General features: G+C 42.2%; 1 protein-coding gene across 1 annotated transcript; it reads left to right on the top strand.

Annotated features, from left to right (window-relative positions):
- The first annotated feature begins 10,740 nt into the window (after positions 1-10,740).
- LOC109731447 (small ribosomal subunit protein uS7) lies at positions 10,741-12,534 on the top strand. Its single transcript, XM_020290597.3, has 4 exons — positions 10,741-10,917; positions 11,034-11,305; positions 11,952-12,155; positions 12,248-12,534. The coding sequence occupies exons 1-4, from the start codon at positions 10,846-10,848 to the stop codon at positions 12,300-12,302; spliced, it is 603 nt and encodes a 200-aa protein (XP_020146186.1). The 5' UTR covers positions 10,741-10,845; the 3' UTR covers positions 12,303-12,534.
- Positions 12,535-14,344: the final 1,810 nt, after the last annotated feature.

Raw genomic sequence — 14,344 nt, 5'->3', positions numbered from 1 at the left:
TAGCTAAAAGATGGAGGAGAATAGCTCAAGCAGTGAGCATGTGCTCAGATTGTTTGGGTACTACAATCGCTTGAATCAAGTGGGAGTTAATCTTCCAGATAAAATAGTGATTGACATAATTCTCTAGTCACCATCACCAAGTTAGTAGAACTTCGTGATGAACTATAATATGCAAGGGATGACGAAAGTAATTCCCAAGCTCTTCGTGATGCTGAAATCGACGAAGGTAGAAATCAAGAAAAACATCAAGTGTTGATGGTTAACAAGACCACTAGTTTCAAGAAAAGGGAAAAGGGAAGAAGGGGAACTTCAAGAAGAACGGCAAGCAAGTTGCTGCTCAAGTGAAGAAGCCTAAGTCTGGACCTAAGCCTGAGACTAACTGCTTCTACTGCAAAGGGACTGGTCACTAGAAGCGGCACCACCCCAAGTATGTGGCGGATAAGAAGTATGGCAAAGTGAACAAGCTATATTTGATATACATTATTGATGTGTATTTTACTAGTGTTTGTAGCAACCCCTCGGTATTTGATACTAGTTCAGTTGCTAAGAGTAGTAACTCGAAACGGGAATTACAGAATGAACAGAAACTAGTTAAGGGCAAGGTGACGATGTGTGCTGGAAGTAGTTCCAAGATTGATATGATCATCATCGCACACTCCCTGTACTTTCGAGATTAGTGTTGAACCTAAATAAGTGTTATTTGGTGTTTGCGTTGAGCATGAATATGATTTGATCATGTTTATTGCAACACGGTTATTCATTTAAGTTAGAGAATAATTGTTGTTCTGTTTACATGAATAAAACCTTCTATGGTCATACACCCAATGAAAATGGTTTGTTGGATCTCGATCGTAGTGATACACATATTCATAATATTGAAGCCAAAAGATGCAAAGTTAATAATGATAGTGCAACTTATTTGTGGCACTGCCGTTTAAGTCATATTGGAGTAAAGCACATGAAGAAACTCCATGCTAATGGGATTTTGGAATCACTTGATTATGAATCACTTGATGCTTGCAAACCATGCCTTATGGGCAAGATGACTAAGACTCCGTTCTCCGGAACAATGGAGCGAGCAACTGACTTATTGGAAATGATACATATTGATGTATGCGATCCGATGAGTGTTGAGGCTCGCGGCGGGTATCATTATTTTCTGACCTTCACAGATGATTTGAGCAGATATGGGTATATCTACTTGATGAAACATAAGTCTGAAACATTTGAAAAGTTCATATAATTTCAGAGTGAAGTGGAAAATCATCGTAACAAGAAAATAAAAGTTTCTACGATATGATCGTAGAGGTAAAATATTTGAGTTACGAGTTTGGCCTTCAGTTAAAACAATGTGAAATAGTTTCACTACTCACGCCACCTGGAACACCACAGTGTAATGGTGTGTCCGGACGTCATAACCGTACTTTATTAGATATGGTGCGATCTATGATGTTTCTTACCAATCTACCACTATCGTTTTGGGGTTATGCATTAGAGACAGCTGCATTCACGTTAAAAAGAGCACCATCTAAATCCGTTTGAGATGACACCTTATGAACTGTGGTTTGGCAAGAAACCAAAGTTGTCGTTTCTTAAAGTTTGGGGTTGCGATGCTTATGTGAAAAAGTTTCAACATGATAAGCTTGAACCCAAATCAGAGAAATGCGTCTTCATAGGATACCCAAAGGAGACTATTGGGTATATCTTCTATCACAGATCCGAAGGCAAATTCGTTGCTAAGAATGGATCCTTTCTAGAGAAGGAGTTTCTCTCGAAAGAAGTGAGTGGGAGGAAAGTAGAACTTGATGAGGTAATTGTACCTGCTCCCTTATTGGAAAGTAGTTCATCACGGAAATCTGTTCCTGTGACTCCTACACCAATTAGTGAGGAAGCTAATGATGATGATCATGTAACTTCAGATCAAGTTACTACCGAACCTCGTAGGTCAACCAGAATGAAATCCGCACCAGAGTGGTACGGTAATCCAGTTCTGGAGGTCATGTTACTTGACCATGACGAACCTACGAACTATGAGGAAGCGATGATGAGCCCAGATTCCGCAAAATGGCTTGAGGCCATGAAATCTGAGATGGGATCCATGTTTGAGAACAAAGTGTGGACTTTGGTTGACTTGCCCGATGATCGGCAAGCCATAGAAAATAAATGGATCTTCAAGAGGAAGACGGACGCTGGTAGTAGTGTTACTATCTACAAAGCTAGACTTGTCGGAAAAAGGTTTTTGACAAAGTTCAAGGTGTTGACTACAATGAGATTTTCTCACTCGTAGCGATGCTTAAGCCTGTCCGAATCATGTTAGCAAATTGCCACATTTTATGAAATCTGGCAAATGGATGTCGAAACTACATTCCTTAATGGATTTCTTAAAGAAGAGTTGTATATGATGCAACCAAAAGGTTTTGTCAATCCTAAAGGTGCTAACAAAATATGCAAGCTCTAGCGATCCATCTATGGACTGGTGCAAGCATCTCAAAGTTGGAATATACGCTTTGATAAGTTGATCAAAGCATATAGTTTTATACAGACTTGCGGTGAAGCCTGTATTTACAAGAAAGTGAGTGGGAGCACTACGACATTTCTGATAAGTATATGTGAATGACATATTGTTGATCGGAAATAATGTAGAATTATTCTGCAAAGCATAAAGGAGTATTTGGAAGGAGTTTTTCAAAGAAGGACCTCGGTGAAGCTGCTTACATATTGAGCATCAAGATCTATAGAGATAGATCAAGACGCTTGATAAGTTTTTTCAATGAGTACATACCTTGACAAGATTTTGAAGTAGTTCAAAATGGAACAGTCAAAGAAAGAGTTTCTTGCCTGTGTTACAAAGTGTGAAATTGAGTAAGACTCAAAGCCCGACCACGGCAAAAGATAGAAAGAGAATGAAAGTCATTCCCTATGCCTCAGCCATAGGTTCTATAAAGTATGCCATGCTGTGTACCAGATCTATTGTATACCCTACACTGATTTTGGCAAGGGAGTACAATAGTGATCTAGGAGTAGATCACTGGACAGCGGTCAAAATTATCCTGAGTGGAATAAGGATATGTTTCTCGATTTTGGAGGTGACAAAAAGGTTTGCCGTAAAGGATTACGTCGATGCAAGTTTTGACATTGATCCAAATGACTCTAAGTCTCAATCTGGATACATATTGAAAGTGGGAGCAATTAGCTAGAGTAGCTCCGTGCAGAGCATTGTTGACATAGAAATTTGCAAAATACATATGGATCTGAATGTGGCAGACCCGTTGACTAAACTTCTCTCACAAGCAAAACATGATCACACCTTAGTACTCTTTGGGTGTTAATCACATAGCAATGTGAACTAGATTATTGACTCTAGTAAACCCTTTGGGTGTTGGTCACATGACGATGTGAACTATGGGTGTTAATCACATGGTGATGTGAACTATTGGTGTTAAATCACATGGCGATGTGAACTAGATTATTGACTCTAGTGCAAGTGGGAGACTGGAGGAAATATGCCCTAGAGGCAATAATAAAGTTATTATTTATTTCCTTATTTCATGATAAATGTTTATTATTCATGCTAGAATTGTATTAACCGGAAACATAATACATGTGTGAGTACATAGACAAACAGAGTGTCACTAGTATGCCTCTACTTGACTAGCTCATTGATCAAAGATGGTTATGTTTCCTAGCCATAGACATGAGTTGTCATTTGATTAACGAGGTCACATCATTAGGAGAATGATGTGATTGACTTGACCCATTCCGTTAGCTTAGCACTTGATCGTTTACTATGTTGCTATTGCTTTCTTCATGACTTATACATGTTCCTATGACTATGAGATTATGCAACTCCCGTTTACCGGAGGAACACTTTGTGTGCTACCAAACGTCACAACGTAACTGGGTGATTATAAAGGTCCTCTACAGGTGTCTCCGAAGGTACTTGTTGGGTTGGCGTATTTCGAGATTAGGATTTGTCACTCCGATTGTCGGAGAGGTATCTCTGGGCCCTCTCGGTAATGCACATCACTATAAGCCTTGCAAGCATTGTGAGTAATGGGTTAGTTGCGAGATGATGTATTACGGAACGAGTAAAGAGACTTGCCGATAACGAGATTGAACTAGGTATTGAGATACCGACGATCGAATCTTGGGCAAGTAACATACCGATGACAAAGGGAACAACGTATGTTGTTATGCGGTCTGACCGATAAAGATCTTCGTAGAATATGTGGGAGCCAATATGAGCATCCAGGTTCCGCTATTGGTTATTGACCGGAGACGTGTCTCGGTCATGTCTACATAGTTCTCGAACCCGTAGGGTCCGCACGCTTAAAGTTTCGATGACGTTTATATTATGAGTTTATATGTTTTGATGTACCGAAGGTTGTTCGGAGTCCCGGATGTGATCACGGACATGACGAGGAGTCTCGAGATGGTCGAGACATGAAGATTGATATATTGGAAGCCTATATTTGGATATCGGAAGTGTTCCGGTGAAATCGGAATTTTACCGGAGTACCGGGAGGTTACCGGAACCCCCCAGGGGCTTAATGGGCCATAGTGGGCCTTAGTGGAAGAGAGGAGAGGCGGCCAGGGCAGGGCCACGCGCCCTTCCCCCCTAGTCCGAATAGGACAAGGAGAGGGGGGCGGCGCCCCCCCTTTCCTTCCTCTCTCCCTCCTCTTTCCCCCTCCACTCCTAATCCAACAAGGAAAAGGGAGGGAGTCCTACTCCCGGTGGGAGTAGGACTCCTCCTGGCGCGCCCCCTCCTGGCCGGTCGCACCTCCCCCTTGCTCCTTTATATACGGGGGGCAGGGGGGCACCCTAGAGACACAACAATTGATCGTTTGATCTTTTAGCCGTGTGCGGTGCCCCCTTCCACCATAGTCCACCTCGATAATACTGTAGCGGTGCTTAGGCGAAGCCCTGCGTCGGTAGAACATCATCATCATCACCACGCCGTCGTGCTGACGAAACTCTCCCTCAACACTCGGCTGGATCGGAGTTCGAGGGACGCCATCGGGCTGAACGTGTGCTGAACTCGGAGGTGTCGTGCGTTCGGTACTTGATCGGTCGGATCATGAAGACGTACGACTACATCAACCGCGTTGTGCTAACGCTTCCGCTTTTGGTCTATGAGGGTACGTGGACAACACTCTCCCCTCTCGTTGCTATGCATCACCATGATCTTGCGTGTGCGTAGGAAATTTTTGAAATTACTACGTTCCCCAACAGTCTAAGCTTGGGGGAGTTGATACGTCCATTTTGCATCATGTTTACCTACTATTATTTATAATGTTTTTATGCATAATAATGCTTTTTGGAGTAATTCTAATGCCTTTGCTCTCATTATGCAAGGTTCACACAAAAAGGAAGAATTCTGGCAGCTGGAAATCTGGACCTGAAAAAGCTACGTCAGGCTACCTATTCTGCACAACTCCAAATGAGCTGAAACTTCACGAGGAATTTTATGGAATAAATAAGAAATACTGGAGCAAATAACTACCAGAGGGGGGCCACCTGGTGAGCACAAGACACCAGGGCGCGCCCTGGTGGGTTGTGCTCAGCCCAGCCCACCTCCAGTGCCCATCTTCTGGTATATAAGTCATTTTGACATAGAAAAAATAAGGAGAGGACTTTCGGGACGGAGCGCCTCCGTCTCGAGGCGGAACTTGGGTAGGAGCACTTTTGCCCTCCGGCGGAGCGATTCCGTCGGGGGAACTTCTCTCCCGGAGGGGGAAAATCACCGTCATCATCATCACCAACCACTCTCCCATCTTGGGGAGTGCAATCTCCATCAACATCTTCAACAGCACCATCTCCTCTCAAACCCTAGTTCATCTCTTGTGTTCAATCTTTGTACCGGAACCTTAGATTGGTACTTGTGGGTGACTAGTAGTGTTGATTACATCTTGTAGTTGATTACTATATGGTTTATTTGGTGGAAGATTATATGTTCAGATCCATTATGCTATTTAATATCCCTCTGACCTTGAACATGATTATCATTTGTGAGTAGTAACTTTTGTTCTTGAGTTCACGTGAGAAATCGTGTTGCAAGTAATCATGTGAACTTGATATGTGTATGATATTTTGATAGTATGTATGTTGTGATTCCCTTAGTGGTGTCATGTGAACGTCGACTACATGACACTTCATATTTGGGCCTAAGGGAATGCATTGTGGAGTAGTTATTAGATGATGGGTTGCGAGAGTGACAGAAGTTTAAACCCTAGTTTATGCGTTATTCCGTAAGGGACCGATTGGATCCAAAAGTTTAATGCTATGGTTAGAATTTATTCTTAATACTTTTCTTGTAGTTGCGGATGCTTGCGAGGGGATTAATCATAAGTAGGAGGTTTGTTCAAGTAAGAACATCACCTAAGCACCGGTCCACCCACATATCAAATTATCAAAGTAGCGAACACGAATCGAACCAACATGAAGAAAGTGACTAGATGAAATTCCCGTGTACCCTCAAGAACGCTTTGCTTATCATAAGAGATCGTTTTGGCCTGTCCTTTGCCTCAAAAGGATTGGGCTACCTTGCTGCACGTTTGTTACTATTATCGTTACTTGCTCGTTACAAATTATCTTGCTATCAAACTACTCTGTTACTTACAATTTCAGCGCTTGCAGACATTACCTTGCTGAAAACCACTTGTCATTTCCTTCTGCTCCTCGTTGGGTTCGACACTCTTACTTATCGAAAGGACTACGATTGATCCCATATACTTGTGGGTCATCATCTTCCACGAAATAAACCATATAGTAATCAATTACAAGATGTAATCATCACTACTAGTCACCCACAAGTACCGATCTAAGGTTCGGGTACAAAGATTGAACACAAGAGATGAACTAGGGTTTGAGAGGAGATGGTGCTGTTGAAGATGTTGATGGAGATTGCCCTCCCCAAGATGGGAGAGTTGTTGGTGATATGATGACGATAATTTCCCCCTCCAGGAGGGAAGTTCCCCCGACGGAATCACTCCGCTGGAGGGCAAAAGTGCTCCTGCCCAAGTTCGCCTCGAGACGGCAGTGCTTCGTCCCAAAAGTCCCTTCCTATTTTTTTCTAGGTCAAAATGACCTATATACGAGAAGATGGGCACCGGAGGTGGGCCGAGGAGGGCACAACCCACCAGGGCACGCCTGGGGGCCCTGGCGCGCCCAGGTGGGTTGTGCCCACCTGGTGGGCACCCTCTGGTAGTGATTTGCTCCAATAATTCTTAAATATTCCATAAAAAATCTCCGTGAAGTTTCGGCTCATTTGGAGATGTGCAGAATAGGTAACTTTGACGTAGCCTTTTCAGATCCAGAATTCCAGCTCCGGTATTCTCCCTCCTTGTGTAAATCTTGCATATTATGAGAGAAAATGCATTAGAATTACTCCATAAAGTATTATTATTCATAACAACATAAATAACAGTAAGAAAACATGGTGCAAAATGGACGTATCAACTCCCCAAGTTTAGACCTTGCTTGTCCTTAAGCGAAAACTGAAATCGAAAAACATGTCCACATGCTTAGAGAGAGAGGTGTCGATAAAAACAAAATACGGACATAGAATCATCATGTATATTATTATAACAGCAACAAAACTTTATTATAGAACCTTTAACATGAAACTTTATCAAACAACTTTTATCATATAACTTCTCATGAACAAGTAACAATTCATCACAACATCAAAATATAAAGCATAAACTCCATTGAAAACCAACAAACTATGTTCTCAGTCAACTTTGCAACTACAATTCATCATCTTTTTAGGAAGGGTCATGTATCGGAGCCTTTTGGCAAGTCCACATACTCAACCATCATATAGTATTCTATGATTGCTAACACTCTCCGCATACACATGAGCAAAAAGTTTCAACCGGACACATAGAAAGATAGGGGCTTATAGTTTCGCCTCCCAACATATTCACCTCAAGGGTGATGTCAACAATAATAACTCATGCCCACCCATATCCAACTGGATATATGTGCCTAGATCTTTCCTCACCACATGGTGCTTGCAAAAGAGAAAATAAAAAGGAATAGGGAAGAGTACTTTGACTCTTGCATAAAAGTAAATACATAAAAGTAAAAGATAGGCCCTTCGCAGAGGGAAGCAGAGGTTGCCCTGAGCTTTTTGTTTGTATGCTCTATCTCTTAGTGCAAAAGAATGTCACGTTATATTGCCCCTTATGATAGCAACCTTTATTATGCAGTTTGTCACTTTTATTATTTTGCCATCACAAGTTCGTACAACGCTTAATTTTCTCTTACACTAAATGATCTAACACATTTAGAAGCAATTTTTATTGCCTTATTGCACCGATGATAACTTACTTGAAGGATCTTACTCAATCCATAGGTATGTATGGGGTTTAAGGGTTTTGGATGCACAATTAGTATCTCTACTTAGTGCGAAATTTTGGCTAGCAAAGATATTGAGCAAGCACCACATGTTAAAGGATCTATGACAACATAACTTCTATGTGAATATGACAAACATAAATCATTACATTGTCTTGCTTGTCCAACGTCAATAATTTTGGCATATAATATTTTGATGGGGGCTCACAATCATAAAAGATGTCCAAGATAGTGTATTTGCATGTGAATCTTCTCTTTCCTTATTAATTCTTTCATGAGTTGCATCATTGACCAATGCTATGTTTGTCAATCTCCAATAAATTTTACCACTTATACTTTTCCTTATGTGATATCATTACTCACCATAATATTAGCATATGATCTTTTCCATTTATTTCCTTTTTTTATTGAAACTTAAAAGTAAAGAAAGCAAAACATAAACTAAACTTTATTATATATCTCGAACACGATTACATAGATAGATCACTAAGCAAACACTCAAAAAGAAAGGATCAAACTAAACTTTTATTCAACTAAATCAAAAGATAACCGAAGATCAAACTAAAATAGATAAAGGCAAGGATAGTGGTGGTGATACGATACCGGGACACCTCCCCAAGCTTGGCACAAGCCAAGGGGAGTGTCCATACCATGAACTCAAATCTCCTTTGGTGATGAAGAAGGTGGTGGTGGTGATGATGTAATAGGCTTATCCTTTTTCTCCAGCTTGCGTCGGAGGGTAAAATTATCTATCCTCAGCTCCTCATTCTCCATCTCAAGCTTTATTATCTTCTTGCATAATGCCTCCTTGCTTTCTTGCTTGAAACAAGGGGGGACTGGTTCATCTTCATCTTCCTCATCGGTGAACCATATATAGGGGTAGGTGTCTTTGAAGATATTCTTATCCAAAGGCTCATAAGAAACTGGGCAATCCTCTTCCGAACCTTGGGATGACATATTACAGATCTACCATGAAAACGGCAAGAAAGAAGAACCTAAGATTTCTCTGCGATACCGTGGTCACGTTCGGGGGGTATATAAAGGTTTTTTTATCTTGGGAAACAAGCAAACGGGAGAAAAACGGAGTCCGGAAGGTTCTGAGGTGGGCACAACCCACTTGGGCGCGCCTCAGGAGATGGAGAGGTGCTCGAGCATGTGATTTCGAACCAGACAAATGACACACGTTTATGGCTTTTTAAATCCATGAATAAGCAAGATCTAGCAAGAGTTAATCACCATGTGGGCTATTTGGTGGGCGAGAAGACGTGCAGTTCATGATAGTGAATTTTAGAGTCCTCCATCCACCACGTGCTTTGTTAGTAGATACATGAAAGACCCGAAAACTTATTGCCTGTTTCGAGCAACTTTTCGGCTACATTGTACCAAAAGGGTCCATATATGGATTGCACTAGATGGAGTTGCCGCTAAAATAGATGTGGATAGTGGACGCTCTCGTCAAGGCAATATGGGTGTATCGGCGGCCATTTGCAGGGACAAGGAAGGGCAAAGAGCCTCAGTTCCAGCTCAGGACTTCAATCTCAGACATATGATCATGTTTGATTGCATAGAAGTTATCCCAAACATCAACAGGGGTGCCGCGACTTCCTATGATTTGGTTTTGAACTAGAAAGGATATTGTGATTGTTAGTTTTCGTTGTGAGAATCGGGAGGCCAACTTTGAAGCACATGCAACAGCAAAAGCATCTTCGACTCTCCCTATAGGTCGCTACATGTGGCTAGGGATTATACCAGATATCACTTTGTACTCCTTCTGCATCGAACGTTGAATAAAACCCCTAGTTCACATAAAACAAATATCAAATGTACAACCTTTTTTAAATGTGCAAGTTTATGTAGATGCTACACGAGTTCCCCTGAAAACAAGAGGCAACGTGAATAAATAGCATCATGACCCCTTAAAATATGATTACATGTTTGTCCAAAAAATTGTTTCTAAAATTGATGTGAATTTTGGCGTCATTCTATTTTTACACAATTTTGGTGCCATTCTCACTAATCATGTACATACATAGTGTGAGATTAGGGTGGTTTTGTTTTCCTTTATTTTTTCGAGAATTTCCTTTCCTTTGTCAGCAGAAAATTAGGGTGCTGGGCTTGGATGATGTTTCTGTTGTGGATACTTTTTTGGGCCCAAAAGAAAAACATACACAGAAAATTAGGGTTTGAATGATGCTTTTTTGGATACTTATTATTTGGGCCGAAAAGAAAAACATGCACACCACTGGGTTCAGCGAAGTCCCCGCAGAAAAAAAAGGAGCGGATTCAGCGAATCGGATCCTCACCGTCCGTCTGGCCGATGCGCGAGCGCCCCGCCACCGTCAGATCAGAAACCCTAGCTCCCCAGCTGTATAAAAGAGGATCCCCTCGCCCTCATCCCCGCCCCGCGCGCCGATTCCACTAGGTTTTCCAACTCCCCTGCAACCGCCGCCGCCACCTCCCCTCCCCCCACCACACCCTCAGCCATGGCGGTCGCGGAGCCGGTGCCCGGGGGCGACGTGAAGCTCTTCAACCGCTGGACCTTCGAGGATGTTCAGGTGAGAACGCCCTCGCAACCCCTCCTCCCTTTCCCACGGCCGCCGCTGCGGCGGCGGCCCGGCAGTGGGAGGCGCAGATCTGGGCGGTGGCTAACCGTGGCGGCCGTGTTTTGCAGGTGACCGACATCTCGCTGAACGACTACCTCGCGGTGACGTCGATGAAGCACTACACTTTCCTGCCGCACTCCGCCGGTCGCTACTCGGCCAAGCGCTTCCGCAAGGCGCAGTGCCCCATCATCGAGCGCCTCACCAACTCCCTCATGATGCACGGGCGCAACAACGGAAAGAAGATCATGGCCGTCCGCATCATCAAGCACACCATGGAGATCATCCACCTCCTCACCGACGCCAACCCCATCCAGATCATCGTTGATGCCATCATCAACAGGTACCGATCTCCCTCTGCTTATCTTCTATGCAGTATTGTCTCTAGGTGATGGTAGTTTGCCTGCAGTGACTAGTATTAGATCTAGTTGAGTGAGTGGTGTTGGTAGTCGAATATCACTGTCAGTTTAATTTGTTTAACTGAAACTATTGCAGTACCCAGTTTAATTATATTATCTAGTAGTATAGAATGTTACCAGGTTCATCTCTTAGTTGAAATCTTGTGCTATGATTTGGATGATAGCCATGTGGTAATCTGCTAAACGGTTTTGGCAAATTCCTGCTTCATATTAGGCTCTACCACTTTTACTGTTTTGCTTTAGGTGTTTGGGTAATGGATTATCCTTATTAGGTTTAGCGGACTTTTATATCTAATAAATGTTGAATGCTAGTTTGCTAGCAGCACCTAAAATTTCTTGCCTTGAAAAGCTCGATTCTGATAGCAGCGCTGAGGAAATTCTAGTGAGTGACAGTGTCCATTCCCAGTGTTTTCCTAGATACATGCTTATTTAACTGTGACGTCTGTTGATTTTGTTCAAATTTGGATAATGTAGTTTCTCACTGCCTTAACGGTAATTGTGAATTTGTGTTGTATCTGGGCTCTTGATTTCTGTATGAACTTTGCTTGATGTGCTATTACCCTGTTGCAGTGGTCCACGTGAGGATGCTACCCGTATTGGGTCTGCTGGTGTTGTGAGGAGGCAGGCTGTGGATATCTCCCCCCTGAGGAGGGTGAACCAGGCTATCTACCTTCTGACCACTGGTGCCAGGGAGAGCGCCTTCAGGAACGTCAAGACCATTGCTGAGTGCCTTGCTGATGAGCTGATCAATGCTGCCAAGGGCTCATCCAACAGGTATACCATAAACCCCATTTCTGTTTGCCTTGTCTGTCAATTTGAATTGAAGATGAGTGTGTGTGCTCATGGATTCCTTAACTTGGTTGCAGCTACGCCATCAAGAAGAAGGACGAGATTGAGCGTGTTGCCAAGGCTAACCGTTAAGATGGATGTGCATCTGAGGGTCTCGCTTTTGGCTGGAGATTTTGAAGTGAATGTGTTTTACAAGATATCTAGAACTGTTTTAGCTATGCGTTAAGTTTTATGGAATGAACATTTCGATGTAGTGGCAAGAACGTGCCTGATGCTTGTCTTTGTGAAACCTATTCCTGTTCAGACATATTTGGATATGTTGAATGTCGATGTGTTCTGTCATAATATGTCTTGGTTTGATCTATTCTTGCGAATGCTTATTCCACTTTGCAATAGTGTATGCATGCTTACTATTGCATACTTAAGCTCTGTCGTACTTGTCATTACAACAACTTTGGCCGATTCCCTATAGCTGATATGTCATTACCACAACCTTTTATGACTGTTTTATCATCAAGTCCATTAGTCACCTGCCTTTTGTGATTCTGTTTAAATTTCGACTTTCGACTGCCTGTTTCTTAGTCTTTTGCAAAAACTACCAGACATCTTTCTTCTTGAACAAAATTAGGAGGAGGTTAAATATTTGTTTTCTTTGGGGGAGGAGGTGTCGGAGCATCTTAAGTTGCTATAGGAAGTGTTCTAGCAGGACAAAAGTTTTTCAAAAAGTCAAATGTTATAGCAGAATATGTGAAGATTTGCAATACTAAATGTATAAAATATCAAAGTATATGGTGAATGTAGTGATAATTATTTGGCACTGTAGGCTTTTTGTCTATAAACATGTCAATGTTCGAAGTTTTGACTTTTTGAAAAAAAATATATACACCTTATATTTAGGAATAGAAGGAGTATATATATACATATTAGTTTTGCAATGCAGAAATTGTTCTTTGTGCCGCATGCAACAAATCACCAACGGTTTTAAAGAAAATTTACTGACCTGTTCAAGGAGGGAAATAACAGAATTCGAGTATAATTGGGTTTGTCTCTTATAAGATGTAAAGAGTGATTGCTAGCCAAACAGCGGTTCTAGTATGCTCTGTGGCAAACCGTCACTCACCATATTCCCATCACGGCAGCATCTCTTTCCATGATTAGTTCAGGAAGGTCCTTGAGGGTGGTAACATCTCTGTCCATGTTTAATTCGGGGATCATATTCAATGGGATTGAGCGCTCACCACGAGCACAAGAGCCTCTATACAAATTAGTCTCTAGAATCAACCGGCAAAGCGGGTCCTAATGCCTAAGTGGATCGGCTTTAATACATAAGCGGATTCCTAATTTTTGCTCCATATCATTGGATAAGTAAACAAATTTTTAGTCGTATTGACCTCTATCAAATTGAGAAACTTCGAAAAATAAAGGACCATGTTAATAGGTGAACATTCCCGCGGGGTGGCACACGCAAGCGATTCAGTGACAATTTTAGTTGTGGTGAATTGGTGAGGGGTGGCATTTTCTTTAGAAGACATGACAATTGTACCTGAAAAGGCAATTTTCGTTCAAAATTTGTCATAGTTTTATCTCTTCTCGGAACTAAAACTGCCATTGAAGAGGGTACGCTTGCCACCCCCTTCCAAACAAACATCAGTTGGGTAACATTACCGAAAATAAACAGGCCATACTTTCTTCCTTCTTTGATTATCGTGGAAAATATTCTTTCTACATGGCGCACCGAAATCCTGATGACAAGTTGTCACTGGATGAAATATCTGCACCACAAAATCAATACACACAGAGGAATTGTCGATTTTTTTCAAAACTATCACTTTATTTATAGCAATTTCGGAAACTATAGCACCCAATGCAAAAAAATCAAAACTATGGCCCTGTTGGCCTCGTGTTGGCCGAAGAGAGGGTTTTCGGCCAGGATTTGGCCGAAAAGGGCTTTTCGGCCGTGCCGTGGCCGTAGGGGTGCGTACCTGGGCCAAAAAGTCCTTTTTGGTCAGTAGTAGGCCGAAAAGTCCCTGAGACCCACCTTTTCACATGAACGGGTGGCCGAAGCTGCATGGCTCCGTTCTTCGGCTTATGTTAGGCCGAAGAAGTTTTTTTACTTATGAATGCTGTGCAACCATTGCCCATCTTAGACATTGAATAAATATATTTTCGCGCAA

Source organism: Aegilops tauschii, chromosome 3, assembly GCF_002575655.3.
Source record: "Aegilops tauschii subsp. strangulata cultivar AL8/78 chromosome 3, Aet v6.0, whole genome shotgun sequence".
Lineage (NCBI taxonomy): Eukaryota > Viridiplantae > Streptophyta > Magnoliopsida > Poales > Poaceae > Aegilops > Aegilops tauschii.
The sequence above is the reverse complement of the archived record's forward strand: the minus strand, read 5'-3'. Positions and strand labels throughout refer to the sequence as shown.